The 25,956-nt window shown below is 37.4% G+C and overlaps 2 protein-coding genes across 4 annotated transcripts in view; one reads left to right on the top strand and one right to left on the bottom strand.

Annotated features, from left to right (window-relative positions):
* The window catches only part of EPS8 (epidermal growth factor receptor pathway substrate 8), a 132,084-nt gene extending 113,004 nt beyond the window's left edge, over nucleotides 1-19,080 (top strand). For all 3 annotated transcript variants that reach the window (XM_032191330.1, XM_032191338.1, XM_032191321.1), the window contains exons 16-21: nucleotides 170-281; nucleotides 1,163-1,306; nucleotides 8,475-8,712; nucleotides 12,163-12,343; nucleotides 12,776-12,905; nucleotides 18,022-19,080. In XM_032191330.1, coding sequence (XP_032047221.1) covers nucleotides 170-281; nucleotides 1,163-1,306; nucleotides 8,475-8,712; nucleotides 12,163-12,343; nucleotides 12,776-12,905; nucleotides 18,022-18,135 — 919 coding nt within the window. In that variant the 3' untranslated portion in view covers nucleotides 18,136-19,080. The remainder of the gene's footprint in view (nucleotides 1-169; nucleotides 282-1,162; nucleotides 1,307-8,474; nucleotides 8,713-12,162; nucleotides 12,344-12,775; nucleotides 12,906-18,021) is intronic.
* A 4,939-nt stretch (nucleotides 19,081-24,019) lies between these two features.
* Nucleotides 24,020-25,956, bottom strand: part of PTPRO (protein tyrosine phosphatase receptor type O) — a gene marked incomplete at its 5' end in the record, with an annotated part of 88,563 nt that continues 86,626 nt past the window's right edge. The window contains one exon of the mRNA XM_032184864.1: nucleotides 24,020-25,369. The remainder of the gene's footprint in view (nucleotides 25,370-25,956) is intronic.

Raw genomic sequence — 25,956 nt, 5'->3', positions numbered from 1 at the left:
GTGTATGTGTTTAGTTAGTATGTTGTGAATAGACAGTTCTACAGCAACAGCAAGTTATGTTCTTTTTTGTTGTTTAAATGTTTTGCGGGTTGTTGAAGGAGGGCATTTTATCTGTATTTTTATTTGCTTGAATGTCTCACTGAACAATAGTCTGATCTCTACATTGCAGAAACTATGAAGCACACAATAAAACGCAGTCCAAGAAATATGCCAAATGCAAGTATGAGTTTATGGCAAGAAACAACAGTGAGCTTTCTGTCATGAAAGAAGAGATAGTAGAGGTAACTTTTTTGCAAAGAGATGACATAAATTTCTGGTACTAGTCAAAGCTGAGGGTACCTTTCCTGTGGGCAGCAGTAAGGACTTCAGTGTTTTTATCTAATTGATCTCCATTAGTATGGAACGTTCAATTAATTTGTTTTGCATCGTAGACAAGATAAACAGAAATCCTGTGCTGACTTATGGCTCATTGCTCTGGAGATTCATGCTGTAATATAATTGTGTGTTTCTTCTGTCTTCTCATTTAAAATCATCATTTGGTAGTATGTAAATAAGTGGCTCTGTTAAACACTACCTGTGTACACACAATGAAAGACTGTCCTTTCCTGGAAGCAATGGTACCCTGAGAGACAGACAGAAATGTAGAGGGGAAGAAGTAACAGAGAAAATGGTGTGTATAAGGCTGCTCTGCTCATAGTCAGAAAACAAATTCCTGCTGGCCATTCTGCTCCAATTCCTTCTTTACTCAGAAATGCACTCTCCCCAAATTTGTGCCATTGCAGAGTCATGCATTTTCCCTTGGGTCGTTAGCAGTTTTTTCCTTTTGTTATCTCACAGGCTGTAGAGATGCCAGCCTCTCTGTACAAGTACTTGATTTTTATTCCACTGTGTTGTCCTGCACATGTCTGAGTTCACACAGGTTCATTTGCCTGCTATTCTACAATATCCTTTCTTGAGAGCCACATTTTGAAAAGTGAACTACTATGATGTAGAATTACTTATGGTGATAATCAAGGAAGCCTACAAGGCTGTGTAACATCTGTGTAAGATCTGTTGACAATCACAGAACCTGGCAAAGTTATGATTTTGTTTGGAAATCATGTAAGTGCTGGCAGGAGGAAAGTCAGAAAAAATATGTAATTATGTTACCAAATTATTTCAGATTCTGGATGACAGAAAGCAGTGGTGGAAGGTTCGGAATAAAAGCGGCAATGCAGGCTTTGTGCCAAACAACATTTTGGACCCTCTGAGGAATTATGAAGGTGATCTAGGATTGCCAGAACCTGTGTATACCCGCACCATCCAGGTACCATCAACTCCTTGGGAGACAAAATTTCCTTTGAAAAGTGTGTGTGTACTTGTTTGTGCGTTTACAAAGGAGGAAGAGATTCACAGCAAAGCTAAAATATTTTCATAGTCTACTGATATGTCAAAAGATGCATATTTCTTTTACAGGCTGAAGTTTATTTCTGTATTGCATGGAGTCTAACAAGAGAATAAAGTTGATAGAGATATAGCAAAGTCTTTTCCTTTAGAGCTTTTTTCTGGTTATTTACTTAGAGGTGGTAATTTCCACCCTAATGGATGTTTATGCATTTATTTTAATTGCAAATATCCTTTGTGCATTGATAGCTGTTGATGCCAAAGAAGGAGTTTGAATTATTTAAGGTAGGGTATTCTTTGTTACTTCTAGGAGAGTGAACACTAGTTTTTCTTTTTATTTCTTTTTATTTTCTCTCTTTGTGTGTGTTTCAATCTTAGTTTCAAATCTATTTAAATACAGTAATTTTGGAGTTGTAAAAAAACAGGTGTCTTTGCTTTTGAATTCACAAAGCAGGTATTTTCAATTATTATTCCTGTGCATCATCAGCAATTTAGTCTACTAAACTAATTTTGGTTTTATTTCTTTCACATTATAGTACAGAATTAAGTTTATATGTATATATATGTATATATATATGTATATATGCCGAACAGAATTAGAGGGTAAAATATTAAAAAACAAATAAACAAACAACACCTGTATCTCCCCCCCGAGTCTTACATCAGTACAGTTGTCTGCCTGAGTAAGGATTTAAAGACTTAAAGGATAAAGTTGTAATGTATAATTTTACACCAACTTTAAGTTGTCTGGAGGCTCATAAAATAAAAGATCATATTTTATAAGATCTGTTTTTTCCCTCTTATATCTAATGATTTTGAAAAATTAGGCAAACAATTTCAGATTAAGCAGAAATTCCAAGCCTGACTCTAAATGAGACTTTAAGTCCAAATGGAAGCCAAACTTTTGTTGAAACTTACAGTTGAATTAAATGTTATTTAATCTAATATTTGTTCCTTGTGCCTACATGTACCAGCTGTTGACTGAAAAACAAGAAATGCCATACTGTTATTGTTAATAGTCTATTGCAGACTCATCTAAAAGTTCCAGCTGAAGGTGCCACTGTGCCAAATTACATATACAGAGTTATCATGAAAGCTGCAGCTTTTGCAGTGTTTCCAGTCTTTCCATGGATATGGAAAGTCTCTTGATAAACAGGTTCTATGTTATTTCTCCCACAATCATGTGGAGGATGTATCCTGAGCTTGCTGGGCTTTAATCAGATCATTTCTGAGTTTTTCCTATGTGCAATTGTTTGCCAATAAGGTATGAGCTCTTTATAAATTGATTATGCTTTTTAGCTCTGTGTGAAGTGAAGCATGCATCTAGAGTGCTTTTCAAATCCCGTTTTAAAGATCTGACTTATTTTCTTTAAGTGCATGTAATTCTGTGTGTTTGGAATTTGCCAAGAAATATCGAGCAGACTAAATAAGTATAGAACTGAGTAGAAGTTCTTATACTATTTTTTATTTTAATGCACTGCAGGTTTTGATGTTTTCTATTTGAAATAATTACATGGCATAGGAAGTAGTAAAATAATCATTTTCACAAAGCATTCTCCATGAAGCCATGAAAATTAGGGACAGAGAACAACTTCTAAGATATTTTTTTCTTTCCCCTCTGGCAGGTTGTTCCCTACAGCCCATTATTTATTTCAGCTGTAGCTTTATCGTATTCAAATGTGAGCTTTAAAAGCTGCAAAAGTATTTAAGGATATAATGAATTACACAGGATAAAGGAAGTCTTTACCAAGACATGTCAGTAATGTTGTTCTCAACATTATGTTGATTATGATAATTTTAGGACTGCTGCATGTACTCATTCATCTCTTTCTTTGTGATAGCTACATGGTTCGTTTGGGATCTTTTTGCATAACACTATTTTCATAACAATGCCAAGAGACATTGCTGCTGTTTCAGAGAGAAATGAGGCATTGAAGGGATTACTGACTGACCCAAGGTCAAACAGGAGAGCTTCTGGGCAGAGAAGGGAAATGAAGCTGTTCCTATCAGTGCCTTTGAGAGACCCTGAACACAAGCAGGCTCTGAGTGTCTGGTGCTGTCCAGATTTCTGCCAGTCTGCTGAGTTGTCTTTGGTTTCCAAAGGACTATTTTCAAAGTGGTGTGCTAGCTGTGTCGAACACCCTGGTCCACTCTTTGTCACAGATAAGTGTGACGTACAAGGGAAGCATGTTTCATTTCAGGATAATGGACTTCAAAGCGTAACTGACCAAAATAGGCTTCCAGTTTATTATGAAGGATTAAGGATTCTTCTTCATAATAAAATGGATTATTTTTCCATTCAGTCATTTTACAGGCTGACACCCTTCCTCTGAGAGATGGATGCTGATTATCACAATTCTTCTCAGAGCTGCAAAGTTTGTTTTACTCTCACTCTGTTCCCTCTGTGAGTCCACATGATAGATTAGAACCTAATTCTTCTCTCAGCCCCTTTCAGGATCCAGATCCCAGATAGTTAGCTGAAAGCAATGAACTGATCCTATAGATGATACTTGCAGGACCATTTTAATCAATGTCCTAGCAATTTCACTGTCTTTGTGAGTCAGAGTCTGTAACATTGTTCTGGTCAGGGAAAAAAAAAAAAAAAAATCTGGAATTATTTCCAGTAAAACCCTTGCTTTTAATACTTCTGTAGATTAGGTAAAGCTTTTTGATGGTTGTTTATATCTTCCACTAATGTTAATTATACGCTATCAGTTTCCCTTGGTGTTGGTCATTTAGTCTGCCTCTATGGTGGAACAGCAGTCATACTTCACCATCCTCTACAGATAATATAAACAGTTTCCCAAGTGCTTGAACTCCTTACGTACAAGTATTCCCAGAGAACAGACAAAATAATTAATCATGGTATTTCCTATTTTCTGTGCCTTTTGTAATATTTCTTAATGCTTTTCAAAAAGAAATATGAAAACCATAATTAGGATAGAGGTTTGTATCTTGCTGGGTATGTTAATTAATCTCATGACACCTTTTGTGCGGTGAGGCAGCTATTTTCTCGGTGATGTAAATGAAATCCTGAGGCACGGACAGTAAATGTTAAGCCAAATGCAGTCCTCTAGTATTATTTTAATAAACCTTGACTGTCCACAGAAATGATACGGTATATTTATGAGTCATGCTTTTGGTACGTAAACACTGAGATAAAAGTCTCCACTTCATTTGGGACAAGCATCCTTTGGGTTTCTTGGCGATCTACCATCAAAACCTTTCTTTCAAGTCTCTGTTTAGCAGCTCTTTGAAAATATCTCTCTGTGGGAAGTTGTTTTCTCTCAGGCACAGCATTTGTGCTCCAAGTTAGTGTCATAGTGCCATACTCATCTTTTGCCAACTGGTATCTTTTCTGCAGATCATGAATTGCTTGATAATGCAGAGATGTAGTTGCCAGGTGTTCATTTGTCATGGCCAAAGAGATGTCACAATTTTTGATCACGAGCCAGTATCTTTTTTACTTTGTTTCATATTGAATGCTCTTTAAAGATGCCATCAGACCAAGGCTTTTTTATGGCTTTAGAAGACAGGTTATTTTTGTGTCCAATTCAACATTGATCTAATCCCAAATTATGGGATGGCATTTATTAAACAGAAATGTAATGAATAGTTGTAAAAAAGAGCATGATTGCTAAAAATTAAAAGTCCACAGCGTGCTCCCCAAATATATACATATATTTGTAAGAAATGGGGACTATGCTTGGCTAATAACAATCTGTGTAAGTAAATTCTTTCTAATTTTTTAATTTGTTCCTTCTAATATATTTCTTTCCTTCTTGCAAGATTCTAGCAAGATGGATTTGTAAATCCTGTAAAACCGTAAATTCCTTACACCCCACAAAGTGTAAAGTAGGTGCCTCATAATAGTATTAGTAGTATTAATAGGCAGCTGTCTGATTCTGTGTAACAGCTGAGACCACCAAAGGCAACTCAAGTAAAAGACCTCACTTGAAATTTCCTTTCCCAGTCCTAGGTACTTCATTAGCAAATAAGGGGGTACAAGCCTATTCTCTCTGGTGACCAGCAATAGGACCCAAGGGAACAGTATGGAGCTGCAAGCAAAAGGGGAGGTTCAGGTTGGCTGTCAAGAAAAGGTTCTGCACCAAAAGGGTGGTCAGCCTACCCTGGGAAGTGGTCATGGCAGCGTTGAAGAAGCATTTGGGTAATGATCTCAGACATAGGGTCTGTTTTTTGCGTGGTTCTGAGTGGACCCAGGAATGGGACTCGATGATTCTTGTGGGTCCTTCCCAATTCAAGATACAATATGACTGTATGATTCTATGTCTGTCAGCAGCAATCTTTACCTTGTTTTGTAAGCTACTCAGTATTTTTAAACTCCAATAAATAGGCTTTTTTTCCCATACCTGTTCTGATTTAATTCTCAATATTCTACAGTTGTGACATCATTTGCATCATCACAAACACACATTCATCTTTTTTTTTTTTTTTTTTTTTTTTTTTTAAATCTATTTCTGAGTTTCTGTCTGTCTGGATAGGTGCTTTGAAAAGATCTCATTGCTGATATGGCTTCACATATGAGTGTTGAAGTAGCCAATACTCCATTCATGGTCCAAAAGAAAAAAATGAGAATAGCTCATTATATGAGTTGCTTAGTGAGTAAGAATTATTAGCACTGATGTTCTTTTGTTTTTAAATTGCTAGTGTGTGTGAAATTTCAGGAAAGATGTGTGAGGCGGTTACTTTTTACCTTACTAACAATACTTTTTGGTATGATTTACTCTATTTTCCTCACAGCAATTGCTGGGAGAGCTTTCAGAGGTAACAAAATTACTATTCTGACTTGAACCTCAAAAATTACTCTTTTAGACTGTGTAGTTACCAAATTCCATAGTGCATGCTTGTTTTCTTTGTAGCAATGGATAGAAGTGATGGGATGAATATGTGGATGTCCTCAGAATATCTGGAATTAAAGAAAGAAATGTTAAAAAAAAAAAAAAGTAATGTTAAATTGATTCAAGTGTATAATTGTTTTTTGTGCAGTGTTCAACAAAAATTGAAGTGTATTTCAATGTTGTTTCATCTTTAAATTTAGAATTTGAGTGATGTTTCCAGATCAGTTTTTATTTTCACTCCAGCATGCAGTAAGTCGTTTTGATGAGGCTTGTGATTGCAGTATGGGATTACATGTTTCAGAAACAACATTAGTATCATCTGTTGAGAGCTATATGTAATGTTTTGCTGTCACTTCTGGATTGTGACTGTGGTGACATGCAGTTGATGCATTGGTTTGTAATGAATCCTCTCTACCATAAAGAGGGGTGCTTTTTCTTTGCATGTTGGTTAAGAAGGCCAAGGACATGCATGGTGGTAGTAGTCTAGAAATATGAATCTGTGAACAAAAGGCAGATTTTATTTATATTGTTAGAAAATTTTAAAATCTGTGAAATTCTTAAATTAACATAATTTTGGATATATCAGAGTAAATCTCTATGTAAATTTCTTAAATATACAACATTCTGCTTGTTCTCTTATATCTACATTTCACTTTTTTGGCATTTGAGATTTTATTTTAAAAAGTGTTTTATTGTCTTCACATCACAATAGTAGAATACTGAAAAGTCAGCTATATGACTTTTTTTAAAAAACCCTCTCCACGGTGCACTGCACCAGATGAACACAAAATGATCCATACAAATGTTTTTTACATGCTAAGAACAGAAACTGAAAAGGTTTAATGGAGAATGTATTGTAGGACTATATGTTTGCTTCAGTAGCTGACTACTACAATTTAAGTGAAAAATGATCTAAGAGAAGCAAAATACTTTTTTTTTTCCTAGGCTTTATAGAAACTGATGGGATAAATTTTTGGTTGGTGTAACCCTGTAGTGGTTAGTGTTTACAATCCCAGTTCACATGCGCTACAAAATGCCTCGCCCATCGGTTAGATGCACCAAGTGGAGGATTCCTGTATAAGGGCAGTTGTTGACATTTTATAAAGGTTTGCTTGTTGACAGGGCAGTGATGTGCTATTCAGTTTCTAACATATGGCTCCTACAAATATTTCTCTACTTGATCTGCCATAAACCCTCAGCCTCCAAGGAAATAGTAAATGTTATTTCAGGATGGAGCAATGAGTCTGGGGAAAGTACTCTTCTATTTTCATACCAAAATAAGCAGACTTCTCATAACTAAGAAATGAGACATCAGTACTGAGCAAGTAAACTTTAATATTAAACTTTCAAGCTGTGTTATTCTAAAACTGCAGAGAGGGAGCAGTGTTAAAACAGTGAGCTTTGAAATTGGAATTGGTGGAAAGAAAAAAGTAACATAAGCTAGTTACAAGTTTCTGGGCTTGCCTGTCATTGGGACTACTTTGAGAATATGCATGTCTCTTCCCGTAACTGGCACCATTCTAAAGGCAAAGGAGAGAAGAAATTATTCCCCCAAATTATTTTGAGGCATCTGCCAGCTAGCTATTAACAGCAAGATAATTTGCATGCTGTTAGAAAAGTTTTGGGATGAATTTATTCCAAGAATTGTGGAGTTTGTTTAATTGCATTGTTGCATTGAGGTGGCTTGTTAGTGCTCATACAAATAGCTGAAATGGCACTCCTGAATAGGTAGGAGGAGCAGGAACCTCTTAAAAATTGTCTGCAGCTTAAGAAACAATGTGTTATTCCAATTTGGTGACGTTCATAAGTTAAATCATTAGTCAGGCTTAGGTGTGGCTGGACATGTCCATTTTTCACTATTTTTAACATAACTTCTATAAAACATATGTTTTTATACTGATAAACTCCAACAATTAAAAAATTTTGGAAGTTGTTCAAAAGTGCCAGATAATAAAGTTCAGAATTTTAAAACAATTTTATTTATAGAAATAATATGTTTGAAAGAAATAAATGCATTTCATATGATGTGATTGTTCTGAGTTCTATGCCTGACAATGATACCAAATCAAGCTTTGGCAAATTTTGAAACTGTTTCTGGCAAGAAGGATGTTTTTGTTCAGTAAATGAAATCAGTTGGTGCAAAGCACCCCAGCTTTTTCTTCAGAAGCCTGAGTTTGTCGAACATCTTGTCCAAGCTTTATTGTTGAACCAAGTCTCTCTGCATCTTTTCAGAAACAAAGGACAGACTATGCCGCAAAACAACCCAGTCCAGTTCCTGCTACTCCTTCACCACCTCCAACACCTGCTCCTGTGCCCGCAGCTGTCCCCCTCCCTCCAAGCACACCAGCACCTATACCGGTTCCTGTGCCCAAGGCGCCTGCAACCATCAGCCGCCAAAGCAGCACCTCTAGCGACAGCGGTGGTAGTGTCGCACGAGACAGCCAGAGGAACAAACAAGTTCCTGTGGATCGTAAGTTTGTTTAAGAAGCAAGAAAAAAAAATATTTCTACCATCCCTACATCTTTTGCTTAATCCTTGAATTCCTGAAAACCTCGTGTTTCAGATAAATTTTTATGAAATATTTCGCTTTAACCCCCTATTTAAAATACTGATTTTCTAACTACAGTGTTCTCTATACAAATATGATGGTGAGTAGGAGCAAAACACTTCTGCACTTACGCTAGGCCTAAAACAGCAGTACATCCTCTCGCTTTATGACTACTTAGGATCTTCAGTCAGTGGTTTTCAACACTGTAAATGCTCATGCTGATACTCTAGCTAATGTACATTGCTTGCTTGCAATGCATTATCGTTACTGCATTACAATCCAAATCGCTTTTGAAACCAGTTAGACTGTTACACTTCCATCAGTGGTCATCCATGTTTCTAAGGAATTTGTACCTTTCTGAAACATGTATCCAAGGCCTGCAACAGGACTTACAGGTCTGGCTGATGCATAGAAACCATGCTGTAATGGTGTTGTAGGAGTCTTATCTTTTATAATCAGGACCTCTCAGCTTGGTCAAAGCAACAGCAACTGGTGGGCCACTGAGCAAATTAGTGTGTCCTTGTCTCAGGAGGATGAGAGAATGTAATCCATAGCCCTTTAGCTGGAAAAACATGGTAACCTGCATCCAGCAGTGTGTGGCAGTCATGAAATAATCTGCTTTAGACATCCCTGTAATTTTAAAACATAGCTGCTGCTGAAGCTGCTACTGTGTATCAACTAAAAAGCAGTTTGGTTAAAATAACTTATTTAATCAGCCAATAATTTCTCTCCTAAATGTACTTTAAACACTGAAATTGCCTAGATTAAAAATAACTGAAACTTTCATGCAGGCATTTGCTATATCTACTAACACAGTAGCTGTTAAAATAATGAGCTTTTGCAGTTCAGGAATTGACAGCTTTTCCAGTCCCCTGCCTTATCAGAAAATCCGACTTCCACTTGAGCTAAAAACTGGAACTGAGTGTAATCCTTTCTGAAGAGGGCTTCTTTCCCCATCATCACCAGTGGATGGGAAGCACGCCTCCTTGGATATGCCTGCTCTGGCATTGCCTGGAGGTAGACCAGCTCCCTCCAAAGCTCTAAACTCAGGAAGGCTCTGTGACGTTTTTAGTTTTTTCATGGAACAGACTTTAAAGATTGTAATTATAACTGGAGTTGAGCCTTGCAGGAGGAATGTGCTTTGCTGCAGCTTCCCAAAGAAAGAGTAGGGCCTGCTTCTGCCCTTGTCCTCTGTTGGGTGATTTGACACTTAAAATAAAACAAACAAACAACAACAATAACAACAACAACACCAAAAAACAGAAACCAGAACAGTTTTAAAAGAGGTGTAAAGTGAGAATGAACTTCCCCTGTTCATGGGGAACTGTTCTGGCTGTAGGTATGAGGTGCAAAGGGTTGCTGTAGTGGTTACAAGACATGTTCTGTGGCCCCCTTAGGTTCCAGTGAGACCAGAGGCCATGCCTGAGATTCGTGCCCTCACCGGGGGCTTTAACTCAAACCCACTCAATGGACTTCAGGTGCCTCAGTGTCCTTGGAAAATATCTGCCTCTGTGACAGTAATGGGCAGCCCTTGCTGTGCAGCTGCTGCCTGAGCACCCACCTCACCCTGCAAAGATCAGGGTACCGAGCACTTGGTACTGAGTGTATTTTGTTTGTTTATGGTAACGTATCAAACAATAGTAAGGATCTGTTACCTACCAGCTAAATATTTATCTTCTGATATAGTCTTGGTGTGGATAAAACCTAGGTCTTTCAAAGTCTGTGTAAATAGAAGGACGATAGCAATTTTGTTTCTGTCTTCCTGTTTGGGGAAAATAACTGGTGCATGCTTCATTAACATTGCCTAAAGGTTTTATTCATATATCCCCTCTCAGACCTTCACGTACCACTGAGCACGTCATTTTAGCTTCCAATTCACACTCTGGAAAAAAAAATACTGATGGGGTCTGAATGCCTCAAATGCTTTGCTAGAGATATTTGTCCACTTCCAGCCTGGGGCTATTTTACGAAAAGAAAAAGAAAATAGTTAAGATGAGGATTTTTCTTCTTCTGATGGTTTTATTAAAAAAAAAAAGCAAAAAAAAAAAGCCCTGTTTTTATTGATCCAACTGGCTAGAGAGGTAGATCCTTGGAAAAGTGTTGGGAGAATATAAAAGGAAAAAAGAGAATGAAAAATTTTAATATCTTACAGTTTTTCCGTATGATACTGTGTCTTTTTTCTCTGTTGCTGTCAGTGTAACAGGAGGAAAAGAATGACTTTTGCCACCTGAATGCATCAGAGAAGTTGATGTAGTTACTCTTTGTGTATGAAAATGTGACTGTTGAATAAAGGAAACTAAAAACAAGGAAATCCTGAGAATTTTCAAGTTCACTTACAGTTGCATGTCGAAGTATTTTTGTAATAAGACCAGAGTTACTGCATGGAGAGATTAAGGGTGTTAAATCATTATGTTCTCTGTGCCTGAGAAGATATTTGCACCCTTTCAGGTTCTACCTATTTTTTTGTGAAATCATCCACAGAACATCTTTTATGTATTAAAAGAAGTCAGTATCATCATAATTGATTGTGTGAAACGAATGAAAAGCATTTCAGTTTGTTGTCTGCTAGTGGCCAGCCTTAAAACTGAATGTTTCAGACAAAGGGGTTCTGTGGGAATGCAAATTTGCATAATTTGGTTTTAATTAAAAATAAATTAAAAAAAAAAGTTCTTGCCCCAGTTCCAATGTCTCTGATATGACAGTCAGCTACTTTTTTTTGTTGTTATTTTTATATTGAAGTATGACATTGTGTCAGCCAACCATTGCTGCACTGCTGAGGCTTGAAGTGGATTCAAATTATCTTTTGTGGTCTTTTCTTAAAATCCCTTGAAAAAATTTATTAGTATACTAATGTGTTAGCTGTGAGGTGGTATGTTTCAGTAGCAGTGATTTTTTTTTTTTTTTTTTGCCTACGTTGATTTGCACCAAAAACTTGAGCAATGAAGTAATCAACTTTCCACAGTGAAAAGAATCTTATTTTCTTCCTTTTTTTTTTTTTTTTTTTTTTCATTTTCACGATATCATATTTCTGTTGGAAGAAACTCAAACTATGGCAATTGAACAACCTTCTGTACCCATTTTCCCGTACAGCTTGAGGGCTAGACTGCTCTGCATACTTCTGCAACGTCAAGTTTATCTCTTCTTTCTAGGGTCTCACTTGGATATATTTATTTAGCTTGTTTTGTTTTGCAAATGGATTAGGAATATCGAAATCTTCCCAGGGGATCAAGGGAAATAATAACTCAATTAGAGCCAATGAGTAAATCTTTAAAGAAAAAAAAATGTTTAAGATTTAAAGTGGAGTGTAAGAAATCACCTGGCTTTGGTAAAGCACCCTTGAGAATAATTTCTGTGGGGCACTTCTCTCTCTAGGCAGGAAATCCCAGATGGAGGAGGTGCAGGACGAACTTGTTCACCGGCTCACCATAGGCCGCAGCGCTGCCCAGAGGAAGTTCCACGTGCCACGGCCAAACATCCCGGTGGTGAACATCACTTACGATTCCTCGCCTGACGATGTGAAAGCGTGGTTGCAGTCCAAAGGATTCAACCCTGTGTAAGTTTGAGGACAAATGTAAGAAAGCTTCCAAAAAATGATTTTCCTGTCAGTAAGTTGTGTATGGTCTGCCTGCTTTTGAAATCAAGCAGCTGTCTGAAAATCAAGGCGTGTCAGCTGCACTCTTGGAAAATATTATTTGTTTTAGCAAATATATATTTATATACATATGAATGCATATATATATTTGTATATATTTCTACATGGCTATTGATATCTATATGTATTTTGAAAAAAAAAAAAGTGCATATCAGCCTTCACCAAAATGTACTGGCTATGACAGGTACTGAATTGACTTGAAGTGTTCTTTTGCTTGCAGTTTAGACTTGATTCGGTAGCTCTGTTCTAGTGAGGGATGAAGAGAACCACCTTCTTCCCTTTAGCCCATTGTATTTCTGCTTATTTCTTGCTTGCTCCTTCTTGTGACCTCAGGACTGTTAACAGCCTTGGTGTGCTGACGGGTGCACAGCTTTTCTCCCTCAATAAAGACGAACTGAAGACTGTTTGCCCAGAAGGGTCTAGAGTCTACAGCCAAATTACGGTACAAAAGTCTGCTTTGGAGGTATGTATAACGCTTCTTACTAGCCTAACACTGGCTTGCTGATGTCTGAGAAATAGGATTTGAGTAACCTTTTTTTGTATGTAAAGAAGTAAATAGCTCTTCATGCTGTTCCCATCACATTGATACACATTTTTTTACCTGGGTTATTTGGTATAAACGCATTGAAACAGCATTCCTCAAAAAGACCAGGTGGAACCTCTGCCCTCTTCTTAAAGATTCCACAAAGTGTTAGAAAAAGTGTACAGTGGTATTCCAGCAAAAGAGGTTGAGTGTTATAGTCAGGCTCCCTACAGCTGCAAAAAGACAGGTGAGCCAAAAGGGACTTTAGGGAAAACAAGAGGAGAGCATGAAATGCCTTTCTTTCTGCTTCTTGCTCAGCCCAGTACATGGACAAACAGGTTCTCCAGGTACTTTTGGTGGTGATGTGTCAGTTTTGCACTATCTGCATAGAGGAGATTTGATTTATTAGTTGTGTGAAAGTGACAGAGTGAGAGTACGCTGTTGAATCTCATGGTCTTTCAGGTCAAAAGCCGGGGAATCTTTATTGGTGGATCCTAAGAGTAGCAAAATGCATTTGATACTGTGATAGCAGAATTACTGAGCCATAGACAAATACACGGTGCTTCTGTATTCATTGCTCTGCAACAATTTTCTTTAATTGCAGTGGTATTGTTCCTTACACTCCTTAAAATCTTTGATATTTGTGCTAGGGAGAAAGCTTATCAATTGAAAATCAGGAAAATACGAGAATTTTTTATTTTAATCTTGCTGTGGTAAATGGAGAAATGGACTAGATAATATCTAGAGTTGAGACTAGCCCACAAAGAAGCTATAATCTTCACATTCTGTTTAAAAGAAAATCATGAAAAAAAGATTAAAATATCCCTTTATTCCCTCACAAAACTAGGACTAACTTGGTTGATTTGAAGATTTAACTGCCAGGCCTATTTTTAAAAATACATTTAAAATTATGCATATCTTATGATTTACTGATTAGTGTAGAATAGAGAGAATTGCTTTCTAACACTGTTAAACTTGCGTTATTCCTTTTCTTCAAACCCTTTTTTCCTGTGAGAGGAGTGGAGAAATTTTTCACTTTTACTCTTAAGAGTATGTCACTACAGTCCAATGCAATCCATCACTTCCTAGTGAAGATATATGTGTATTCTTAAACTTTTCTGGAATGTCAGCAATCTTCAGTTTCATAAAGAAGGCCTTGTTTACTGAGATGGAAACAAGAAATTGCTTATTAAAATAGCTTTAAAACAATTTTATACCCATATCATCATAAGTAAATATGTTATGGTTTAAAACTTTAAAGTAGGGATTATTTTCGTTTTTCTTAAATAGAATGATTCTTACAAACGTGTTTCAGAATGTCATTAAAAGAGAAATGTAATCTATATACTTCAGAGATGCTGACTTGTTGGAGGAGATAAAAGAAATACGAGCTTTAACATGGCACCTGAAAGAGCATTTCCTTTTAAGAACAATGTGCCCTGCCAGAGGACCTGACTGATGTCCTAGTAGGGTGTAAAGCTAACTTCATGATTATGCTAGGCGTGTATTTGGGTTTCAGTTTCCATATCTAAGAAAGCACTCCTCACCTTTCTGGTGGAAGTCAAGTTGAAAACCAGAGATCCACAGGATTGTAGAGGTCTATCCTTTTTTCCTCTGTGCTGTTTCTCTGCTTGCCCCAGATAGGCTTACTTTGCAGGAAACTGAGGAGTTGAAACATGTCTAATAAATGCTCTACACGTGTTAATAAACAGGTCCTGAGAGTTAAGCAAGGTTGTTGGGTTTTGTTAGTGAAAATGTAGCGCAAATCCTTACTTCTGCTTCAACTGTTTGAGGTTTAACTGATGAATTCAGAACTGAAGCAATTCCTGATTGCTTTAGCTTGTGTGCTGCATTGCACAGAACGTGAACACACATCTTCCTTTTTGTCTATGCAGTATTTCATGTCACAGGTTTCACGAAGGCTATCCATGTTTAAGAGAATCTATAGGAATGAGTACCATCAGTCATTGCCAAAATGTCTATGCTACACAGCATACGTGAGCTTGTGTCTTCCAAATAAGGTTGTGTTTTACTGCTCAAACTAGAAATGTTTCTAATTACAGAAGTATTTAAGTGCACGCATACCTGTTGTACCTGTTGTACAATCAAGCATAACTGAATGCTTTTTATAAGTAGTTACTAGGTTATGGGCTTGACCAAAGCAATTGTCCTACAAGTGACAACTTGTCCTAGAAGTGACAACTTTACATGAAGTTTTGTAGCTCTGACATCCTTTCTACTGTAATCACTTGTGCTACTGTAATCATATTTCTGTAAATGACCTGGGTGCTAAGTATAAATAACAGTAACAGCTGGAGTCAGAACAAACCCATGCATTGTCTAGTGTTACAGAACTCCCTGCCTTGTCTTTGCTTGTTATTTCTACCTAGGATCTTCCACAAATGCTTCTCGATTCATACCATCTCAATTCATACAATCCCTGCCTCTCGGATTTGGGTCTGCATTCCCCAATACTGATAAACAGATCTTCACCTTTATGCAGCTGCATTTTTTTTTTATTTGTTATTCATATTATTTTTTATATTCTTCTGCCTCAGGCAGAAGAATTTAATATTTTAAAATTGGAGTTCCAGTTCTAATCATTACTGGAATTTAGTAATTTTACCTTTTTGAGGAAAAAAAATGAATAGGTACCATTACTACTTCTTTTTTTTTTTTTTTTTAAAAAAACTTTATTTTCATGGTAACTCCATTCAATCCTGAATCAAAACAGAGTATAAAACATCATACGAAGCTTTGTGTTGTACCTGTATAAACATGACCAAGGAACAGACTGTGAATATGGGGAAGGTATTTGGCGTTTAATAGCTTTCTAGGCCTGGCCAAGCAAAAGCAGAAAGAAAACTCTATGCAAGAACAGCATGTCAGATGGCAGAGAGCTGGCCATAGCCAGGGACAAACACTTCTTTCCTGTCAGAAGATATGGTGGTGGTAGCAGCAGCATCTCAGGAAGATGAAAGATAGGATGCACCACACGTTGTACTGATCAGATTACCCCTCTGAGGAACTGAGGTTGCTCCAGAGAGTTTCAGTTCACTTTTTATGCAACATATAAGGCATTTTAGCAAGTTGGCTAGTCAGCTGTAGGGATTTACTTTTTCATTGTAAAGTTATTATGATTTTTTTTGTGTGCATTTCCTCAACCTTTGTTAAGCATTTCAAGTTCTGGTGTTGAAAAACATTAATCAGAAGATAAGCATAGAGATAGAATATCCTGAACACCACCTTTGTCATCTCTAGACATGACAAAAAGTTCAGGTCTACATTACTGTTATTTTCCTATTCCATCAGTGGAAAGCATGGCCACACTTCAAAATAGTTTATCTAGTATGTGTATCAAATTGCCTGGAAATAGAGCTTATTCTCTTGGGCACCTAGGTAAAAGGAAAAACACAGAGGTAGAAGTGGGATTGAATGATGGGGCTTACTGATACCTCATGATCTGGTTAGGGACTAAGTTGGGTAGATCAGAAGCCAAGGTCTAGCAGTCTGTTCCAAAAACTGTATTCTCCAAAGCAGCCCTAGGCTACTTAGCTATGTTATACCTTGTCTCAGCAGGATGTGCCTGTTGTGTTGGGCCACATGACATACTGCAATTTGTTTAGTTGAGCAGCATTTCAAGCCCATCAGTCATGCTGTTACTGATGGTATCAGGAAGGTAAACTGTTTCAGCCTTGGCTGCTCAGTCCTTCGCAGAAAATATGTTTCTTTATGACCTTTGATAAAGCACGTTGCCAGGTATTTGCTAACATTTTTTATGCATGATTTCAGTAATGGGTGACTACTGCTCTGTATCTGAAACCAAATGGGCAAGAACAAGATGAATTAAGACAAATACAGTGCCCTCTCACCTTCAAGGAGTCAGTTATACGCCCTTTGCTTTGTCCTTCCACCCAGGGAGAAGGGGAGAGAGCAATAGTAATTTAGCTAGGACAAGCCCCTCTCCCTGTAGATGCTCAACCTGTCTGCCAGGTAATAGTATCAGATAATGCATTGTAATGGATCTAACAGGATAAATCTAAATTAAACTTAATGTCATGAGATAAATTTTAAGAAATGAAGGATTTTGAAGAAGCTGAAGAATCAATGGAAGGATTTTTTCCCCATAACTGTCTTGAAACTTGTTTTACATATTTCAAAAACAGTTTCTGCTTCCTTATTGAGAGGATATTTTGGAACCTAGCTTTGAAGCTTGGAAGGTCATGTTACAGGCAAATAACACTAGCTGTTATCTTGCTTTATAATCTTCTTGCCTTATTCAAAGTCATGCGTGCTTTGGAAAGTTCTGCTCTAGTGGATGTGTCCTAGCCTTGTTAATAACTTCATTTACATTGACAAAGAAATCTGTTTGCCAGTAGCTCAGAAGAACCTTTTTCTTTTTTATTTCACTCTAAATGTGAATTAAAGCCACAGTATTGTTCTCAGGTAATACTGTTGCTAATGCACTAATATGATTCAGTTCTTATTGCTCTGTTCTGAGTTTGAAGACTGTGCATCTCTTCACAGCAAATCCATGATGGAGCATTGTGTAATTTGGGTTACTTAGATTAAGTATTCGAATCCTTACTTAGGCCGTGGCTGTGCAAACCCATGTGCATGCATGAATTTTTTGTTGACATAAATCTAAAACCCCATGAGTTTATGTGCTTTAATTTCTAAATATGATTGTCCTGATTTTTAAGTACTCAAGGGTGGAATCCTAGCAAACCTGTTGGACTTTAACTTTGTATTTACTGATGCTATATTTCACCGCTTAAATATCCGACATATGGGGGCTAGCATGAGAAGTAAAAATGCTCAGCAGTGTTAAAAGTCAAGCTGGCACTTTTAACAGTCTGCAGGCTCTTTTGTGGTCCACATTAAAGAATAGTGTAAATCCTTTCATATTCCCAATGTTATTTAACCAGATTCATAGTGTGTTTTTGTTTTAGAGCTGCAAGGTGTGTTTAACTTGTTCAAACATTAATAAAATCCTGTAAGTAGAACCTCATCCTGTGTAAAAACTCAAATTAACTGTTTTTTCATTTGTTTACAGGCTAACAGTGGTAGTTCAGAACTGCAAGAAATTATGAGAAGAAGACAAGAAAAAATCAGTGCAGCTGCCTCAGATTCAGGTGTGGAGTCCTTTGATGAAGGAAGCAGTCACTAAAAGTCTTTCCTCTTTTCTTTAATTCCATTGTCCATAGCATTATACCATCCAGCTTTGCTTTAGGAAGCAGTGAAGGGGAATGTCTTAATACAGTGTAATCCTAACTAGCCACCATAGAGAAAACTTACAGTAGTCTCCCCAGAAGAACCTGCTGCTGGCTTCCCATCATTAAAAATTAACAGCTGAGAAATCCAACGGAAGTTCCTGACAGGTGAAACTATTAGGATTTGAGTCACTTACACCCAAAGATGGGCCTTGGCTTTAACCATTCCTTGACAGATACACTGGAATGTGGCTTTGTTTTTGATCCATCCTAGGAAAGCTGAGATAGCAATAAAAAGCATATCAACCCTTCAGTAATAATACAATTCTGAATTCCATTGCCAGCTTTGCAACTCTGTCTTTTTGGCTCAGTCTTTCTTGTCATGCATTCAGCTGCAGGATGTTTAGTTAAGTCGTTGTTGCCAGCAATCGAAGAGGAAACATTTAGGGAATGAACAGCAGCCCAGCATAGACTGAATCTTTCTTGCATCACTCCCAAGATGTTTTATTACTAATGAGGGTGTTTATAGCAAAATAATACTCTGTACTTTGATTTTATCTATACTTCACTCATAATGAACCATAATATTGCACAAGAAGGAATGAACAGAAAATAGTAATACAATTCAGCTCAAAGAGGGGGACAGATCTGCTGTTGGTAGCCATGAAACAATTTGAATTACTTTTTTTTTTTTTAATATACTTGCATTTTTTGTTTGTAACTTAACCTGTTAAAAGAACAGTGTTTAATCTAGACTTTGTGTGTTGATCCCAGATGTCAGTTTTCCATATGTAAAAAGCTATTGTTCCATTATAAATTTAATGTTTTGGAAAATTGGATTCCTGGAGGCAAAAGTGGGAGAAAAGAAAACATCCTTTTCAGCAAATATTATTTTTGAAGATGCAATGATTTTTTTTTCACAAAAATATTCTGTTACTTCACATGGTTTTGTGATTTTATATATAATATATGTATTATATATAATATATAATATCACTTAATTTAGACAAATTTGATTATCTGGTTTGATTAAGTTACATAGTGCCTTTTTCACATGAATCAGCTTAGTCTGCAATAAACAGTATTTCTTGTTTGTCAAATAGTTGTATCTTTATGGCTACAAAGATGGTATTGAAATAAGAAAGCGTTCTTGATTTTTGCCATTAGTTTGCTCGTTTTCATAGAAGGAAAAAAAGAATCCTATTCATTTTTTCATAAAAGAAATTAAAATCTTAATAAAGGTGTTTAGTGCCATTTATTGTAAATGTCCTTACAAATATTGTTGTGTGTTGGTTATGTGTCTGTCTATAGTATTACATTCTACATATATTCTTTACACCTGTTGAAAGTACATCGATGCTACGCCTCTCATTGAAATGTGGTCTTTACCCAGAAATGGGTCAGGAAGTGAAGATTGCCTAACTGAAGATTCCAAACCCCATAGCAATTGCCAAGAATTTGACTTTTTTACCCAGTTAAAGAAATGGCAATTCCCAATTGCATTCTTCCTGCAGGAGACATTTGAACTGGACAACATGCATAACTACAACCATTCAACCTATACACATAGCTTTAGGGGAGAAAATTGTCTGTCTCGATGCCTGTCCTATTATTAAAACTTAAGGCCAGTCCTCGAAAGATAGGAACCGTTCTCTCAGCCAAGTTTAAAATTGTCTTTTCTGCACCTTATGTATATACCTAGTGTCCATATATACCAGTGTCCATACCTAGCTTGAAGCATGTTCGCTGTATAGTACAGCCCTCTGACTAACCATATAAAGGAAAATCTGAAACTATTCTTACAAAAGTTCTTCCATTACTTGCAAGTACAGGAGTAAGAAACTTTTAAAAAGATCTTTGAAAGTTGCACTTAAAAATTAGGGTCACTCTGTTTTCACATGCAAAGTACATCTGATACTATAAAAGCCATAGTGGTGGTTATTCGTACCTCTCAGTCCTTGTTAGTTACCAAAATATAAAGCCAATATTCATATTGTCTGCAAGTTTATTCTTGCATTCAACATATGGTTGCTTTTGCCCAAAGGGGGCACCAGATCTGAGACTCTAGACATTCTGGAGTTTGGTACACAGAGGTCTTGGAAGAAGCACCCATATTATCATCTCTGAGAGGAAAGAGGTAATTTTGCAGCTGTTTTTTGTTGTTGTTGTTTTGTGTGTGTGTGTGTGTGTGTGTGTGTTTTTCTTTTCTTTTCTTTTTTTTTTTTTTTGGAATCTGAATGCGGGCAGTATGCTCAGAGACATCTTTGGAGATACTCAGCAGGTTAACAAGAAATCCGTTCCACATACTTTAGGGATGAGGACAATATTTTTCCCCTGTTTTTTGTTTGACTTTTTGCAGTTTTTGTTGTTGCTTTATTATTATTACTATTATAGTAATACCACTACAGCTCATGGTTGTATTTTACACTAAATTAGACTGCATGATTTCTGTGTAACAGACTATGAAAACTGTGCCATTAAGGCAGATATTCCCCTTTCTGTTGGGTTTTCTTTGATGGTTTAAAGCACTGTAGGGAGCTTCGTACCTCCACTATGCAGCTTTTCGATTTGCAGCTGTTGGCAGTTACGAGAAAGCAAAAGGAGATTTGATTTAGGGTTAACCAAATGAAAATAAAACATTTTCTTCAAAATTCTATGTCTTAAATGAGAATGATCAACAATGGTCAAATGCAGTGTTTCATTCCAAATGTTTTCCGTAGGATTTGAGCAGTGAGTTGTTTGTTTGTTTGTTGTTTTTAACACTAATATTTTAGAAAGATGCAATGTGTGAAAAAATACCTTTGAGAAGGAAACAAAACATATATATTTTTTTAAGTGCCTGACAACATGTGAAAAAAGAGGAATCCCATTTGCTAACATAAGAATTGCTGCATATTTTGCTGTCTTCAAGGCTGCTTTTTTAACTGGGTGGAGGGAGAGTTTCAGCAGCCTATGCTCACTCAGCAGTTCTATGCTTTCTAAGCGCATACTGTGTAACATCAGCAAGTTACTTCTTCCCAGTCCTTTAGTCTGCTTCCTCCCCTGAGACAGCATGAGGAAAGAAAAAGACTGTGAAACCTCACATTTGATTAATAAAGAACATGTCTAACCAATGTTGACATGTGGACAGACAAAGTTGCTTACCATCTATTAATTCAAATGCTAAACAGTGCTTTCCTCAAACTTTGATTTATGAGTGACATTTTTCTACACCCTTTTATTACCCCAAAGCATTGTGTTATGGAAAGATTGGTGTTACTTGGAGCCCAGAAAAAATGTGTAGACTTCCACAATGTTGTTTGTGCAGAAATCAATGTTTTATGTGAAAGTAGGCATCCAAAATGATATGGTACTCTGAAATGTGCTGAACTTCCTGTGACTTTAAGTGTATTCACCAGTGTTTGGGAAATAAAAAGCATCCCTGGCAGTGTTGGGGAACAGATACTCATGATAACTGGTATGATGTAGATTAAGAAACTTGTAACAAGCAGAATTATTGTTGTTGTTGTTATTATTATTATTTTAAATAGTATGTGAATGCATTTTGAGTTTTCAGGTTGTTTTTTTTTAGGACATACAGATGACCAAGATACAGCCTGAATACCTTGTTCCAGCAGGTATATTGCACTTGTTTTCCTGAGCTGCATCTCATGAATAAAGGACACATGATTATGAATGGATATGCTCCTGGCCAAGCCACCATTTTGTAGGAACCCAGTCTGTCTATGATCATTTTCTCACCCGTGAAGTCTGTGCAATGTTTAAAACACAAAACAAGCAGCCCAGTGTGAGGAGTGAGTCAGGCACATCAAGCATAATTGAAAGAATGTGTCTGTGCTCAGCCTCCCAGCTTTGCCACAAGCAGTGGAGTTACGTACATGAAGTGCAAACCTGAGGAATTTTGCAAGAATGCTTTGTGTTCCATGTTTAACTATTTTGAAACATGTTGATTTTTTTACTGCTGCTATGTTAACTTCTAGCTAATAAGTGCCTTTTAAACTCTTTTTGTCTCTTCAGTATCTTTCTTTAGTCTCCCTGTGATTACATGCTTAGGTTGCAACTTTGAACTTTCACTTATTCCCCGACATCCAGACCAAAAACCAGTATCAGGATATTAGTTTGCGCTTCTATTTCTTGCTAACATTTGTAGATTAAAATAACAGGAGATGAAAGAAAACAGGGAAACTGCTTAGTCACCACTGTTGCCTGCCACAACAGTGAAAGCTCCCAGCCCTCCCAACCTATCTTTGAGTCTGTAGCTGCTATAAATGCAACAGCTATTGATATAGATCATATATAGTATCAGCAGAGTTGTTCTGTTCCCGTAATTCAAGAAATTCATTATAAAAAAATAAAAAAGGTTTGTTTTGACAGATATTCAAAACCACATCAACATGCAGGATGACTCCAAACTTCTTTTGGTCTGGCTTTCATTGACCAGGACAAGTGGCTGTGTATCGAGTCATGCTAACAGGCTCTGCATGCTGCTTCTGAGCCACACTGTCTCCCAGACACTCCTATTGCTTGTGTTTTGAGGAATGCCAGGAGAGGTGGTTTCCACTGCTATCCCAACACATCCATGTGTGCAGAGTTGAGTAATACACAGGGAAGGAAAGGATTTTTTTTTTTCTGAAGGAAGTTTGGTTTGTTTGGTTGTTTTTGATAAGAACTGATTCTGTGATGAAGTAGCTATTAGAGGAAAAATATACACCTGTTACCATGTAATTGGAGCATTTTTTTTACATGCATTCAAAAACATAAAACCAGGCTATTCAGGCTGCATAGCTTGCAGCATTGTGATTTTTGGCATCTTTGCAGCAACCTTGTACCCTGATATGGTCAGCCAAGGATCTCTTACAGACAGCTCACGCTGTGGTATTTTGTGTGTGCATCAGTGTTTTAAAAACAACATGGCTTCTCTGGGCTGTAATCCATAATAAATGTAGAACCAGTGGACAAGGGACAGCAGGAGAGAGGCAGTAGATGAGAAAGTAAGATTTTTTTTTTTCCCTTGCTAGAAGTTATCTAGAGGGGGTGAACACATTTTCTAAGTAAACATGCAGTGGCACTGTGAAATATAAACAAACAAAAAAATGAAGGCAAGGTCTGAATTGTCCTGTGCTCTTTTATAATGCTGGCTTCTCTTCAAATTAGGCTGGGCAAATCTTTGCCATTCTTAATAACATGGCAGGCCCTTCAGCTGAAGTGCATTTGTGAAATTTAATGCACTTTAAAGTGCATTTAAAGGCTTCATTAATGAAGCCTTTCTTGTTAGCAGTCTGCCCCCCCCCGAAGACAGGGCTCTCTGCCCATTCACATCCATCTCTGTGCTTCCTATTTAGAGATATGGCAGCTCTGCTTTAGGACAGGGCTCAATGGAAACTCTGAAAGTGGTATTAGATGCATAGAAAGAGAAGTAAGAGGGAAATTCATCTCATACCCATTTAATAATTAATGGTAGAGTCCTGTTTCTTTCAATACCCTTCAAAAGGACCTGGTTTATTTGAGGGTTATGTTGTCTACGCAGTTTTGCATAGCATATGTGGGACAGTTTAAATGGTTTTCCATTATAACCATTACTGTGATGGAGTAGATGTTAAAAGAATATATACCTGTTTACCAGCTGGAGGAATAATTCTTTGAAATAATCAGAATAAATTGGATGTCATTCGAAGGATGTTATCAGGCTCCTGGAAGTGGCTGAGCTACTAAACTAAAACTAACTACACCCTGGTACACTGACAGGTGATAGCAAGCTGTGGAGTAAAAAAAAAAAAAAAAAAAAAAAGGAAAGAAGTACATGGGGGTGCACTTGCTGCTTTGCTGACAGTGACTTCTTCACAGGTAAGCAATCCAGTGTGTTTACTTTCAGTTCGTTTTGTTTACATTGATTTACCATTGCTGCTAACTTCCAATGAGGTGACACAAAGCAACAGGCTACAAAATGCTATCAAACATCCATTCTGACAGCATCCATGTCACAATACACAATGATGTACCGGAATTATACAAAGACAAAAAAATATATAGCTAATTATTCTGACTAGAACTGAAACTGACAGCAAAAAAGAAAAGAGCCCCTCACCCTGACCCGACGTCCCTGCAGGAATTCATGCTGACACTTTGGCAGCCTCGTAGCAATAAAACGATAACCATCCCTTCACATGCCAAAACAACTGTTTGTGTAACACCGTGAATTCTGAGCCCGGAGAAATAGTTACATCCATTAAAGCACTTTTTTTTTTTTCCCAACCTGAATCAGCTTCACATTTTTACACAGGTTTAATACTTATTAAAAATAATAAACAAATGAGGGGCATAGGCACCATAGACTGCTCAGACAGTTAAATGCTATAGTAATGGAGTCTAAGATATCCCAGCTTAAAATTCAGCTGCACCTTGATTAAAAAACATCCTGATTAATGGCATTACTGAAAAGTTTGGTGAAAAGAGCAATCCCTCTGCTTAATTAGTAGTTGCGCTGTCACAAACCAAAATGACACAGTTCCTCAGTGTTGGCTGCCTGCTTCAGCTTTTGGCTCTGTGGTTTGGATTTCTGATGGTCCATCCATTCCTTAGGTCTTGTGTCTCCCCAGGCCCTAAGCATAGAACGTCAGGGCTGTAGGAAACAGCCCAATCTAGGTACCCAGCACCCCCGTCCCCCCTTTTCTCTTCACAATCTCCAGATTTCTTCATGTATGTTCATGCCTCGCTATTCACTAATGAGGTATTATTAGATACTAACAATGCCTGCTCTCCTATAGACATTAGCACAGACCAGTGACACATGAAGAAAGCTCTTCATTAAACCACTAAAAAAATATTGCACTTACTTTAACCTTAAGCCCAACCTGCACAGAAAAAAAAATAACTGATAGTACCAAACATAACAAATGCTCTGGAACAATCTATGCATATTTTATGCACATATTATAGTGTCTTTTCCTTCATGTTGTTCGGTTGAATTTGGTCCAGTATTTAAAAAAAATGTCCAGAAATTAAACAGTTCAAAAGACACCGCAGGCTCGTTAAGGCTTTGTCTCCCCAGTGCTTCTGAAAGTTAAAGTTTCTTTCTTTCATTGTCCGCATACTGCAAGGCAGTGGTCTCTCGTGGAAGAATGGCTGGCAGTTTGAGCCATCAAAAGAAAAAAATTGGAAGCAAGGGAAGATGGGTGTGCTTCATGGTCTCACCTGGAACAGCACAGCACAGACAGAATGCGTTAGATAAGGAAATAAATAAGGATCTTAGCATTCATTTCTGCCAGACATCCTTGCAACAGCTCACCCATATGAGCAATTAGGTTCTGGGGCTCAGTTTAGACAGTATATTATATAGACATAGGGAAAAGTGAGGCATGTGCAAAGTCATGGTTCATTTTATGGGCACGGGAATGAAGTGTGCAACACCTCAGAAACCCAGTGGAGATGGCTAGTGTTGGAGCCTGTAACATGGCTTTCCACCAGCTACTTGAGAAGCCAGTTTATGTTAAAAGCGTGCAGTTTCCTGCTCCACCTCAAAGCAAATGTTAGGGTTATGGCTGGTTTATTACTGCCACCTAATGAACTAAAGCTCAGCTGCTCAAGCATCAGTGACTCACCTCCTCACAGCTTGTCCCCACTGTGCAAGGAAATGTGTTTGCTTGCATGAGCTTTGTAGACAGAAGGCAACAAACCATGGCCTGGTAGTTCACGGTGATGTGCTTTATGCTGACCTGGGGACTGGGCTAGCTTCACGCACTTAGTGAGTAACTGGGGCTGTTTGGATCAGCATGATGTTG

The sequence above is a fragment of the Aythya fuligula genome, chromosome 1, assembly GCF_009819795.1.
Source record: "Aythya fuligula isolate bAytFul2 chromosome 1, bAytFul2.pri, whole genome shotgun sequence".
Classification (NCBI taxonomy): domain Eukaryota; kingdom Metazoa; phylum Chordata; class Aves; order Anseriformes; family Anatidae; genus Aythya; species Aythya fuligula.
The sequence above is the reverse complement of the archived record's forward strand: the minus strand, read 5'-3'. Positions and strand labels throughout refer to the sequence as shown.